Below are 12910 nucleotides of genomic sequence, written 5' to 3'. Positions count from 1 at the left end.
AAAACCAATGATAAACCGTAAATGAAACACAAGTTTTTCTAAAAACTGAAACTACACTTGCTACTCATCATCATCTCGGATTTCGAAAATAGATCTTCTTGCAGTTTTTGCCGCAAAGTCGTTCATCAAACTTATATAGTCGAGCTCTCCAACTAAATCTCTTTCAATTGACAATATCGCCAAGGCATTCAATCTCTCTTCTGACATTGTTGATCGTGAGTATGACTTTATCAACTTTAGCTTGGAAAAACTTCTTTCGGCTGAGGCGACTGAAACTGGAACTGTTAGCATCACTCTAAACGCAATCCATGTATTTGGATAACAACCTTCAAACTTTTTCAAAAAGTTTAACACTTCAATAGCTTTCGTGATCTCGGTCGGTAAAAGTTCTTTTAAAACTTTCAGCTCTAAGAATAAATGATTCCCATCAACGTCTGAACTATCTCCATGTTTAAGAGAAGTTTCAAGGTTTATACATGCTGCCTTTAAGCCATCATCACTTGCAGATTTGAGCTTCCTTAGATCAAACAAAAATCTAAAAATTCTTCCATACTCTTCAAATTGCTCAAACCTCACCTGCAGATACTATAGCTTGATCTAGGATTCTAAGGAAAAAAATCGACTTTAAAATTCTCTTCCTCGCTAAGCAATTCAGTTTCAACATCATTCTCCATCTCTTCATCAAAATGCCTTTTCCTTTTAATGATGCGCTTTCTTTTCACAGGAAATTTTGGTTCGATATCCATAGATTCAGCAATTAATGTAGCTTCTGCTTTAGCTTCTTGAAAACCAGTTTCTCTGTAATTTTGTAGATAAGAGACTAACCCTTTCAGTTGAACAAGAGCAAGTTCAATATCAATATTCTCTGACTGTAGCGCCTTACTTACTGTGTTCATGGTAAAAAGAAGATTGTACCAAATAACCATACCAAACAAGAACTCAAATCCACCAATTCTGTGTGTCTCACTTGTAGCAAGGCAGTCTGCATCGCTGCGAGCTTTCGGGTCATCACAATTTTCAGCCAAGTAGTCCAATGCATCTCTTATTTTTAGGCCTGAAATCGAATGGCCCGAACACTTTCAACGCGACTTTCCCAACGAGTCTCAGATAATGGCTTTAGTGTGAGACCTCCAACCATCTCTTTAAAAAGTTTCCACCTTGTTGTAGATGATGAAAACAAGCAGTAAATCCGCTGAATGATTCCAAAGAATTCAATCGCTTTTTTAGATGACTTGGCAAGTTAAGACTATGGCAACCACACGGCGTATAAAACGCTCTTGAATTGATATCAAGCAACTTTTTTTGTACTCCTTTGTGTTTCCCTTTCATATTGCATCCATTATCATAGCCTTGCCCTCTCACATCATTAATATTCAAATTGAGAGCAACCAAAGTATCACAAAGTAGCTCAAAGAGTCCTTCCCCGGATTTATCTGAAACTTCAACAAACGTTAGAAAAAATTCTGAAACTTGTGTCGAAGCCATGGAGACATCCACACATCTGATAATGAGACTCATCTGTTCTTTATGACTCTTATCCGGAGTGCAGTCGAGAATAACAGAAAAGTATTTCGCCTCTTGAATTTTCTTAATAATCATAAGTTGGACCTGAGATCCTAACATAACAATCAACTCATTTTGGATTTTATGGCTTAGCCAATAATAGTGAGTTTCACCTTCTTTAACTCGTCTGATATGCTCTCGTATGACTGGATCAAAGTCGCCGAACGATTCAATAAAACTCGAAAGTTACCATTGTTTTTCTGACCAATCTTCTCATTTTCTCCACGGAAAGCCAAATTCTGTTTTGCAAGGTTTTTTACCAATGAAAATATTCTCAACAGAACTTCTCTCCAATGGTTTTTCTCTATGTTAATGTCTTTTTGAAGACACTTATCAATGGTCAGATGCTTTCGTAGTCTCAACTCTAGTTCCATCCACTTACTCATGCAAACAATATGACGATGACTAGTCTCATGTTGGCTAAGTCTTATCCTGATATTCCTCCAATCATTAAACCCGGTGCTTGACAACTGCATCGCGTCTTGGTCTCGACCAAATAACTTGCAGCAAAAGCAATAAACCTTATCCGATACTTTTGAGTATAATAACCAATTTCTGTCTTGCTTATCTCCATTTTTCATCTCTCTTTTGTAATACCTGTGAGAAAAATGTCTTCTAATACCAGCAGTTTTCGGGAAAGCATACTTCTCATGTACCCTTTTCATAGGACCTTTTTCGACTAGAAAATCTCTTAATTCCCTATCAATATTTTTCCAGTTTGCTGGATCCGTAATTTCCAAAAGCTCATCTTTTTCTCCACTGTAAACACATTCTGGTATGGTATTCATATTCACATCAGTATCTTCACAAATTTCTTCTGCTTTGTCATTCTCAACACTCGTAGGATTCTCATTTGGTTTGAGAGGTGTTGATCTTTTCACATACCTCAACATAGAATCAGCCAAAGACTTCGTCATTTTGTCTCTTCTTTTCTTCTCTCTCTTGCTTTTTGGGCTCCGGATTTACAATTTGATTTTCGAATTGGAACCCCTGAAATTTTTAATCCGAAACAATCAGATAAATATAGGAAGAACTATTTTTCTGTCAAATTCTACTGTAACTTTAACATAAACTCAAATTCTACAAGTAACAGATATTTTTTAAAAAGAATCAGATATACTTGTCATGGTGATGTCGCCGTGTCGTTGGAGTCTTGAAGATTAGAAAGCGATGATGAAAGGGTTTGTGTTGTGTAATGGAGCAGAGAAAGATGAAGCCTCGTGGAGTTGGATTTATTAGGGAAAAAAATTACTTTGGGCTTTATGTTTTTTTTTTATGAAACTCAAAGTATAAAATGGGCCACTTAATTTTTGTTTTTTTGAATTATACATATGAAATTTTTTGTTTCAAAAATGGCCCACAGCAAATGTTTTATTTTGCTGTGCTCAGGGCCAGCCCAAAGATACCGGAACCCTAGAGAGTATATCCACTACCAAATTTTCAGAAAGATCTACTATGTTTCTCTTCTTCATCATACTAAAAATAGACAGTTTGATGATAACTTGCTTCCAAAAAAACTAGGGTTACAAGGGATAGAAGCGATGTTATGCGACCTACGAATTTAATTATTCACATTGATTTCTAATTTAATTATTATGTGTACTTGTTAATTCCGTGGTTATCTCTAACCCGAGATAAACCTAATGAAAAAAATATGAATTACATTGCAGGTTCAAAAGAATTGTTTATTTTCTAAATATTAAATTTTCAAGTCAAAAACTACAATAATAATGACATTTAAATAATTAATTTATTGTTTCTATTAAAATGTGTTAACTCATGTTTCTCCAAAATTTTAACAACTAAAAAGAATCGATAAACTAATAAAATATTATGGTTCCTTAGTGTTTTTGCTTTAGCAGGTTATATTTATTGATTTATAGAACTCATAACCTTAGTGTTATATGACATAATTAAAGAGAAAATAGTAGATGACTTTCTTTGAAAATCAAATATCATGACTTGGATAGATAATAAATAATTTAATATGACGATCATAGATTACTAGATGTTCTAGCTACTTCCCTTTTGCCTCACTCCAAGAAATACAAACCTTGTTAGATATGAACCAAAGTTGGAACATAATTGACGACAAGTGAGCATCTAGACACTGAATCATGATGATCCACTTGTATACATTTATCCTCTCCCACAACGTGCAAGAAAACATTGGAGATCCAATAGTTACCATCACGATACACCAAAACTTTGTTCTTCTGGTCGACCAAGAAATTCATCCAACTATCCAAGCAAATACGCTCGTAGAGATTTGCTAATTCAACTGATAGGAACTTGCTCCATGACGCAGCTCCCGTACTCTCAATCGTAGTTGCAATCCATACATCTATATGGAGTTCCTGAATGATAGCAACACATATTTTTGGATCTTCTCTAGTAACTGCTAAAGCAAAAACAGGATCAGAGAGATGATCACCCGGAAGAGACACCCTTACAAATCTCTCCGTTGAAAAATCAAAACCAAGTAAAAAACTACTACTGGTCAAGTCTTTATTAGTAGAAGCAAGCCAGTAAGTGTTTCCATTCACAGACATGCCACGGTCCATACACCTTGGTATGAACCAGTCTGTAATCTTACCAACAACTCTCCACGAATTAGAGTTAAAGTCATAGATTTCGTAGTTCATAAATTCTGGCCTATCAGGATAAAATTGATCCATCCTCATGATTTTGTACTTGTTGCATGATGATTTACCGAGAGCAAATATATCGAATTTCTTGTAGAAATTTCTTGGTTGGATCCACTTAGTATCACGAGAACAGGGATTCGAAACAACGAGTCTATTGTCTACGGTGGTGCATAGCAAGAAGCCGTCGCAATGAAAGACGTTGCATATATCAACTTCTTCTAAAAAATTTGAAAGAGGATCTTTCAGGCGAAGTTGACTTATTATGTTTACCTTGTTGTTGTGAATTGTATGAAGATCGACGCTCACGAGATAAACCCTAAAGGTCATCAACATGATAAGCAGAGAGTGCCTTGGTGCATTAGTAAAGTGCTGCTCAGCAAATCTCTTATCTTCGATCAGAACGTTCCATCTTTTGGATGTAGATTGTAATCGGACCAAAGTTACGGTCGGAACCCTCGCGAGTATCTCCATTACCAAATCCTCGGGAAGATCTACTATGTTTCTCTTCGTCATAAGCTTTAAAGACAGACTAGGTTTTTATGATACCTTGAATCCAAAGAAACTAGAGTTCGGAGATGAAAGTTATGACTTATGAGATCTACAAATATATATATTTGTGAGTAAGTTACAACTGTCGGTCAAAATTACAATTTCTTTGTTTTGTTGTTAACATATATACTAAAGGTATGTTATTGGTTTATGATTTAAATAGAGTTTTAGTGACTTAAAATGTTATGTAGAATATGTTGTTATTCAATAAGATTTTTTGAAAAATTTGTTAAAGTTTTGTATTATTAGTTTAAGATTTGTGAAAAGTAATCTAAAATCTTCACAAATCTGGAGTTAATGGATTAATACTTTCATAAAGTCATTAATTTTTTTTGTTTTATTCAATTAAAACAAAAGAATCTACTATTGTAGATGAATTAAATTGTTTTGTAATTGGTTTATGACTTTCTACCATTTGTTTCACAAAATAAAGTCATGAAAATATCATTAAAATATAGAGATTGTTTGGAAACTTTATAAGATTGTAAAAAACCAATGTTCAAAAAATTGTTAGGCGTTCGATAGGGGCCTAACGCCTAGATCAATTAATCGGGGGCTAGGCAAAGCCTAGGCGTTAGCACATCATTTTACAAATTTATTAAACATTTTCATAATTTTATAACAAAACATTGGTTAAAATATATGAAATGTTGAAAATATTACCTATTTGAATTTATAATATATGTATATTCACACAAAATTTCTATGAAAACTAAATTAACTTATTCTGAAAATTTGAGAATAATTAATTGCTAACTTACAAGTTTAGTAATCAAGTACTTTTACTTTATTTTTCACTTATTCAAAACGATCATATTTACATATACTAAACTGGCCGATTTGACCGGTTAATACTGATTTTGAACGCTTAAACCGAAAACCCTATTTGATTCACCGATTTCACTAAAATCGGGCCGCCTAGGCCGATTTTTTGAACCTTGTGAAAAACTAATCAATAATATTATTGAAAACTCTCTACAAATAGTTTATAGTTTAGAATCTTTCATTTATTTACTTTATATGATATTATTAAAGTCTTCAAAATTTCTTTTTAGTTAGGAACCAATAACACCTCCTAGTTATTTCTTCCTTTTTAAGATTCAAACACTTTTTGCATGTATTATGTGTTTTGAGATACAGTAAAACCTCTATAAATTAATAAAGATGGAAGTATGATATTTTATTAATTATAGTGATTAATAATTTATCTATAATTAATATATTAATTTAAATTTAAATTATTAATTTATAGAGATATTTGTTTTAATTTTTCAAATTTTAGAAACTATGAGATGTTATAAATTTTATAGTAATATAATTGAAAATTTAATATTTAAAAAGCTCATTTGACAATAAATCACAAAAACTATAATTGAAAATGATGCATACTAAGAAATTAGAAACTTACAAAACATTATGGCTAATTTTTTTACAAAGTTATAAACGATTCTATAATTTGACAATTGAAAACCCCAACATAATTCAATCAGACTTAGAGACAAAACAATTGTTTGATAGAATAAAAGTTAGAGACAAACTCTAACAAGATTCAATACTTAAAAGACATTAAAACCATATTTTTATATAAAGCTTTCCAAAAGATTATTATATTATTATTTTATCGAAGTTTGTTAATTTTTACATCGGCCCAACTCGGAATTTATAGAGGTTTTACTGAACTTTTGTTACAAACAATAGATTACAACATGTAGGAAGACTACTAGACTGATAGAAACCAAAAAGAGTCATCGCCTAAAATGGATATTGACGACAGAAGGTGGCATGAAAAGTGTTTGTTGAATAGAGATGGCAAGTGGTAAATGAGGATGGAACAAGAATGAACATATCTTCTTGCTTCGACCATCTGCAGTTCCACACTCTGGTCCTGTTCACCATTAGACAATCCTAACGTTAAATCATGTTCCGTGCGGTTTGGGTTTTCGTCATCTTAATATCTAAACAACTAAAACAACCAACCTGGTTTTATCTTGAATTTCAGGGTTTGCGGTTGCCTTCGAGATATGAACTTGATTGGGTTGTCTGAGGATTGCCTATGCCTATCTGCTGCGGATATTAACTGTAACCATATCCGAAATTAACTTAACTCAATCCTGAAGTTGAAGAGAATAAGGGTTTATAGAATGGTTACCTTTTCATCGAACCGGAAGAGAGACTGGTCGAAATATGGGGAGGGACTTTGTGACTGACAACTGAAAGGCAAAGAGAGTAACATCTTCTTCACAAACTGTATAGAAAAATTGATTAGATTCAACTCTCTCATAAAAACCAACATATCGAAATACAGAGATGTACTTACCTGAGAAAAACTGTTTGATTTGTTCTTCGTGTATTTTAGTTGTTCAAGGGCATAGACGTTGTTAGAATGCGATGTTACAAAGTTCATGAACGGTGTACTACTTGATACTGTAAAGTGATCACTGAACTGCTCAAATAATTGGTAAAGATCTTCTGCTGAGTTCTGCATATAGTAATGTACTAAGTCAAGTTATAAGTAGATGCAAATTCCACAAAATAACTGGCCAAAATGACATCCATTTTACCTGATAGAATGCTACAATGTCAGTAGTCTCCATATTATACACCGCGAAGAAAGCTGGATGATGATCAGCACTTCTTGTTACCTGAGTAACCCATCAACAATCATAAGTCTAATCAATCAAATTGTAATTTCTGAAAATGACAGTATCAGTTCAATGTAACCATGAATTTGTATTATAGAGAGCTTACCCCACCGTCTACACTTCCAAATTTGATTAGCAGGTGTTGTCGATCCAAAAACTGAACCTGGACATCAAGAATACACAAAAGATTAGTTTTTTTCACCATCAAATCCAAACACTTGACACAGATTCCAAAAGCAGAAACACATAATTGATTACCTTCCATATAATCAAGTCGACATAATCCTGGAAATGGAAATAAAACTTCTTCTTAAGACTTTGAACTCTCTGTCAAATCAAATAGTGCCTTTCGATTAGTTCGTATCCAAGATGTAGTGTTTCAATACGACACACATTGCAAACTACAACGAAAGGTCGAAAATGCAAAGAGCATGTATATGATAAGCTGCATCAACTAAGAAGTCACTGTCAACTGCATCAATCCTAAACCTTAAACTTCTGTTATCCTACTCAACATCTAACAGAGGAAGCCAAGCAGTACACAAACATAACCCATTTAATGTACAAGATTGTGAAACTCAGAGCAATTTCATAAAGTGATAAGAGAAGTTGAAGAACAACGAACCATTACGTTATCTGATTCTTCATTCCAAATCTCCCTGAAGATAAAAGAAAGTAACCGTTGCTTAACACCACTAAGAAACGAATTCGAACCACTTGGCTGACTTAGACTATGACGCAACCCATTCTCTCCAGTATCATCTTCCTTACTCCCAGATAAACTCTGCTGTTTACTCTTATCTTGACTCATCATTGCCTAACAATCAAAAACCTCACAAAGCTCAAAACTTTATCTACTCCAGAGAAAGATACTGTAAAAACTTTGCTTACCTGAGAGCTAGAATTGAGGAAAAGCTCATCATCTTCACGACAAAAGTAACCAATAGCACGAGCATCAACAAGATGACCAGAATCTCTAATCTGAAGAAGATGAATCCTCTGATAACGCAACGACAAAATCGCTAAAAGATCATCATAAAGAAACACACCCATATTATGAGCCAGATTAACGAAATCATGAAGAAAAACCCTCTCATCAAGAACAACACCATCATCTAATCGAAGAAGTACGAAAGTAATCTTATCAATGGAAGGAACACCAGGAACAGCGTCATTAGAAGGAGATGATGAATCATGGATCTGAGCTGTTGAAGTAGCGAAAAGACCGAAACGACGAGTTTGGTGATAGAGGAAGAAGTCTTTGCAGATGAGTTCGTTAGAAGAAGCGAGATTGACTGAGTAGAGTTGAGTGAAAAAGCTGTCGAATTTCGAAGCACGGCGAGGTAGAGGAGGTAGGGTGGTTGTGGAATCATCGGTTGTGGAGTAAGTGAGCCAAGAAGGACGATAGACTATGAGTTCTTGATGGTTACGGCTGAAACTAATGAGGAAGAGTCCGTCTTCTGTGAATTTGCGGAAACAGTGATCGGGAGATTCGACATCGTAGAGTGTGTAGCTTGGGACTAGGTTTTCGTAGAAGTGTCTTGCACGATTTACCTATCATTGAAGGTAAAGAGATAAGCAAAAGAGAGATTGAGATTGAGAGATTGAGACAGAGAGAGAGATTTGGGGACTGACGGAAGCGCCGGGAGGAGGAGTTCGAATCTGACGTTCGAAGACCCGAGCGGTGACGTTACCGCTTGTGAACATTTGTTGGCCCAGAAGGGCACGAATAAAGGAAGGTTTTTGGTCTGGTTTTAGTGGTGAAAATGGAGGAGACGATGTGAGTGAGAGAGAGAGAGAGAGAGATACTGTGGCTTTGTTTTGGTTCTGTTGATTTTTCTCTTTTGGGAGGTTGGTTTCTCTCAATCTGTTAATGGGCCTGATATTGGTGTTTGAAAATGGCCCAATAGTTGCAAAATTGGGTCATTGGCACTTATCGGTACTACTTCCTCTTTGTACAATTTCTCTTGTTGTATTGCTTTGCTTAGTCGGAGCTTAAGTATGGACATTCACATTTTGGATCGGATTTTGGATCGGATTCGGTTCGGATTTTCGGATTCAGATGGGAAAGTTTATTATCCGGTCGGGTTTTATGACTATTCGGTTTGGTTTCGGTTCGGATAGTGTCGGATTCGGATCGGTTTTTGAGAAAAAAAAATATATATTGTTCCGTTTTAATAAAATTGGTTTAATTTTGCAAAAAAAATTGTATAATTGTAACAAATATAACTTAAAAATTCGGACGTATAAACCTGTAACTAATATTTTTGTTATTTAGAAATTTTTGGGTATAAACCTGTAACTAATATTTTTAGATAGATATAATTTTATTTCGGATTAGCGGATATTTATTCGGTTTTTGATTCGGAATCGGATTCGGCTGAAGTAATTTGGGTAGGTGAATTCATTATCCGTTCGGATTTTGTGACTGTTCAGTTCGGTTTCGGAACTTTTTTCGGATCGGTTCCTATCTACCTACCATTTTTTACTTCCCATTTTGTTGATCGGTAACAACAAGAACTGCAGTGGCAATACACTTGTTGGAACGAATCATACAATCAATACACTTGTTGGTAAAGCCTTATGCATCTCAAAGCCAGCTTCTTTGCTAGTGAGGGCCTTACTTAGGGAACTTGAAAGAGGATTGAGTTTGAAGTTGAAGCTCAAACAATTTAAATCATATAAAGATGGACGTTACTGTATCGTGAAGTCACAAAGAACACTGAACAGAATCTAGAATCCGACTGTACATATTTCAAAGCTGTGACTAAAGCAATACATAAGCCAAATTATAACTTAAGAATGCTTCACATTACAATCAACATATTTTTTGCCTATTGGAATGCACAAGGGAATGTAAAGAATCGACTCTGTTTATCCGATTTTCTGTCTGCACAATCACGAACGTGTACACTCGATACCCCGACATATAGCCAACCAAATACCAAACAGTGTCAAGCAAATAGCTGCATCAATAGCAAGAACAATCTGAACTAACCGCCGCCATTTCCATTCAAAGCTTTGAGTAACAGAACGTCCACTACTCGACACACACTCCTTCTCCAACGACGTTCCAGCTCCCGCTGAATCATCGGTTATGTTCCCTCTATCATTAGACTTCCTGTGTTCCTCAAGCTCAATCACATGATCTTTCCCTTTCTTCTTCTCTTGCTTACTTAACCTCCCCAACAACGGAGCTTTAGTAGAATTCGAACCTTCGCTTTGTTCACCAAGATTACTACTCTTCAATTCATTGTTACTACTACTCTCAGCAACACGTTCAAGAGAAGCTATAAGTCTAGTAACAACAGGAACAAGCTGATCTTCAACATTAATAGAACCAATCATAGCAGTAAAACTTCCTCTAGAATTCTCCCTAGCAGCTTTCTTAAATTCATCTCTCAAATGTTCAAGAAACTTAAGAACACTAGATCTCTTCAAAACCTCATCAACAATGGCGAAATAAACAAACCCATCTCCAATTAAAAACCCAAATCTTCTTTTACCAATAGTTTCAAAGTACCAAGTATGAAAAGGAGGAGACTTTTCTAAACACAGAGCAGCAAGACTCTCGTTGGTTTGGTCTCCACCGTTGTAAGAGTAAAGAATCTGATTGTCTCTTGAGACACAACAGTAATGAACTGTGTTCTTGATTAAACCCATCTTTTTTTTTGTTTTTTTAAGAAATCAAATTGAGACAGAAGAGGAAAGAAGAGAAGTCTGTGATTAGAGCAAAGAAGAAGAGAGAAATTGAGATGATGGAGTCAGAGAGAAAGTCAAAGAGAAGAAGAAAGTACCAACAAAATCCTTCGGCGATGTCTTCAAAATCGAGGATGAATTCTCTCATTCCTCTTCTTCTTCTCTCTAGGGTTCTTGGGTCATGTGTGAGCTTTTTGTTTGAGATGTTTATCTTTGTGATGAAAAAGTCAGAACTCGACGACCAAACTAGAGGACGTGGTCCACAACACTAAAAAAAATGTATTATTATTTTCTATATGTATGTAACAAATCGCAAATAAATTAGGGGAAATTGATAAAACTAGCATGATTTTTTTTGGTTAAAAGTATAAAATTAGCATGATTTCAAGTTAAAATTGGTAATGAATCAAATATTCATAAACATTTAGTAGAGATTTATACGCTCAAAATTAAGTAATTAAAGATTATAATACTATAATTAATTTAATGATAAAGACCGTAAAGACAATGACAAATTCTTGGCGAACTAAACAGAAATAGCGACGGACAACAAAAAAGATAACATTTTTGGACAAGATCTTATTCGATTAATAATAATTTAGGGGTTAACACACATGAGTAAGATCTCTTTCGCATTCGCTTGACGATTTTGATTGCGAGAGATGAAATTGAAAGAAGAAGAAATAAAAGTAGATGATAGAGATAAGATATCGTATAAAATCCCTTGAAGTTCTTTGACTTGAAGCTTCTGGTTAATTACTTTGACAAAGATTAGATAGTGAGAAGCGAAAGAGATGAACTTGATGTCCAATGCGATTGCAACTCCAACGGACAATTAAACTATTCATTTCTGCTAAATCGAGTTATTCAAGCTTAAAAGCGTTATTATAGTTAAGTATGCATAGATCATTTTTGTAATTCAATTTGGTTTTGTAGACTCTCTGTCTTCAAGAGGTGTAGTAGACGGTATAGTTCAGATGAGTATAAGAAACTGATTAGGTGATGCTAGCAGGAACTGATGTGGTTGCCGAAGTCCGGCCTGGAAAATTTTGAAGTCCTAAAGTTTTATTGTTGGTTCTTGCAGATAATTCACTTTCTTGGATCCTTTACTAAATTTACATTTAAAACTCAAGTATTTGGCCAGTTATCGGTATTACAAATCAATTTCCCAAAATTGCTTTCGATATTTCTCATAAAAATGAGCTTTTTTAAAAAAATGATGGACTCTTAAGCCATGCATATTTTTAAAAAATGATGGACTCTTAAGCCATGCATATTTTTTTCCATCCCGCTTGGGAGTTGGATCGGACATGAACTACCGAGATCATACATTTTGATGCTTAAGCCAAGACATCTTCCATTAACATTTACTCATTTAGGCTAAATTTTATATTTCTATTAAATAGATTTTAACTTACGGTATATTGCAAGACAATTAATTTAATATAGTTAGTATATATAAAAGTTTGCAAATTGTATCTATCAATAAAATATTTATATTTTATAGCTTACAACTGTTATAAAATAACGGTATACCACGAGTCCACGAAACAATTGTTAATCTACTGAAAATTTAACCTGTTTTAAAGCGGCATGTTAATAAAATTTTATAAATATATTGATTCAAACCTGTCCGCCACATAATCTCGTTCTGAAATATAACATGTCTAATAATTTTTTTAACTCGTCCCATGATTTGTATTCTAAAAATAGTGATTTTTAAAATTAAATAATCATTTATTATAGATAAAAATTTAAATTGTATCATTGAGACATTTATATTTTATGGTTTACAATTGTTATTAAGTA

General features: G+C 34.2%; 4 protein-coding genes across 6 annotated transcripts, besides 1 other annotated feature; all 4 read right to left on the bottom strand.

Moving 5' to 3' along the window:
• Nucleotides 1–42: 42 nt before the first annotated feature.
• Nucleotides 43–2695, bottom strand: AT4G10200 (TTF-type zinc finger protein with HAT dimerization domain-containing protein; the record flags this gene model as incomplete). Of its 2 annotated transcripts, NM_001340659.1 has the most annotated exons (5): nucleotides 2684–2695; nucleotides 1677–2553; nucleotides 1158–1608; nucleotides 624–1054; nucleotides 43–576 (listed from the first exon to the last, which is right to left on the bottom strand). In NM_001340659.1, exons 2-5 carry the CDS (start codon nucleotides 2478–2480, stop codon nucleotides 61–63), a joined length of 2202 nt encoding a protein of 733 aa, NP_001319892.1. In that variant the 5' UTR covers nucleotides 2481–2553; nucleotides 2684–2695. The 2 variants fall into 2 exon arrangements, with proteins under 2 accessions (NP_001319892.1, NP_192758.1); NM_117088.2 differs by lacking the exon at nucleotides 2684–2695 and having other exon boundaries at nucleotides 61–576; nucleotides 1677–2548.
• Nucleotides 2696–3620: 925 nt separating this feature from the next.
• Nucleotides 3621–4724, bottom strand: AT4G10190 (F-box and associated interaction domains-containing protein; the record flags this gene model as incomplete). The annotated part of the gene is made up of 1 exon (NM_117087.2): nucleotides 3621–4724. The coding sequence occupies one exon, from the start codon at nucleotides 4722–4724 to the stop codon at nucleotides 3621–3623; it is 1104 nt and encodes a 367-aa protein (NP_192757.2).
• A 1613-nt stretch (nucleotides 4725–6337) lies between these two features.
• On the bottom strand, nucleotides 6338–9241 carry DET1 (light-mediated development protein 1 / deetiolated1 (DET1)). The gene is made up of 10 exons (NM_117086.4): nucleotides 9038–9241; nucleotides 8294–8956; nucleotides 8028–8219; nucleotides 7661–7729; nucleotides 7509–7565; nucleotides 7322–7402; nucleotides 7078–7239; nucleotides 6910–7005; nucleotides 6738–6837; nucleotides 6338–6645 (listed from the first exon to the last, which is right to left on the bottom strand). Exons 1-10 carry the CDS (start codon nucleotides 9107–9109, stop codon nucleotides 6506–6508), a joined length of 1632 nt encoding a protein of 543 aa, NP_192756.2. The 5' UTR covers nucleotides 9110–9241; the 3' UTR covers nucleotides 6338–6505.
• An 800-nt stretch (nucleotides 9242–10041) lies between these two features.
• Nucleotides 10042–11351, bottom strand: AT4G10170 (SNARE-like superfamily protein). Of its 2 annotated transcripts, NM_202798.2 has the most exons (2): nucleotides 11200–11351; nucleotides 10042–11065 (listed from the first exon to the last, which is right to left on the bottom strand). In NM_202798.2, exon 2 carries the CDS (start codon nucleotides 11063–11065, stop codon nucleotides 10301–10303), a length of 765 nt encoding a protein of 254 aa, NP_974527.1. In that variant the 5' UTR covers nucleotides 11200–11351; the 3' UTR covers nucleotides 10042–10300. The 2 variants fall into 2 exon arrangements, with proteins under 2 accessions (NP_974527.1, NP_192755.1); NM_117085.5 differs by having other exon boundaries at nucleotides 10042–11351.
• Nucleotides 11082–11249: a sequence feature (AT4G10170.uORF1).
• Nucleotides 11352–12910: the final 1559 nt, after the last annotated feature.

This window comes from Arabidopsis thaliana, chromosome 4 (genome assembly GCF_000001735.4).
Source record: "Arabidopsis thaliana chromosome 4, partial sequence".
Taxonomy (NCBI): domain Eukaryota; kingdom Viridiplantae; phylum Streptophyta; class Magnoliopsida; order Brassicales; family Brassicaceae; genus Arabidopsis; species Arabidopsis thaliana.
Note: the sequence above shows the minus strand (reverse complement) of the source record. Positions and strands in the feature narration are given on the sequence as shown.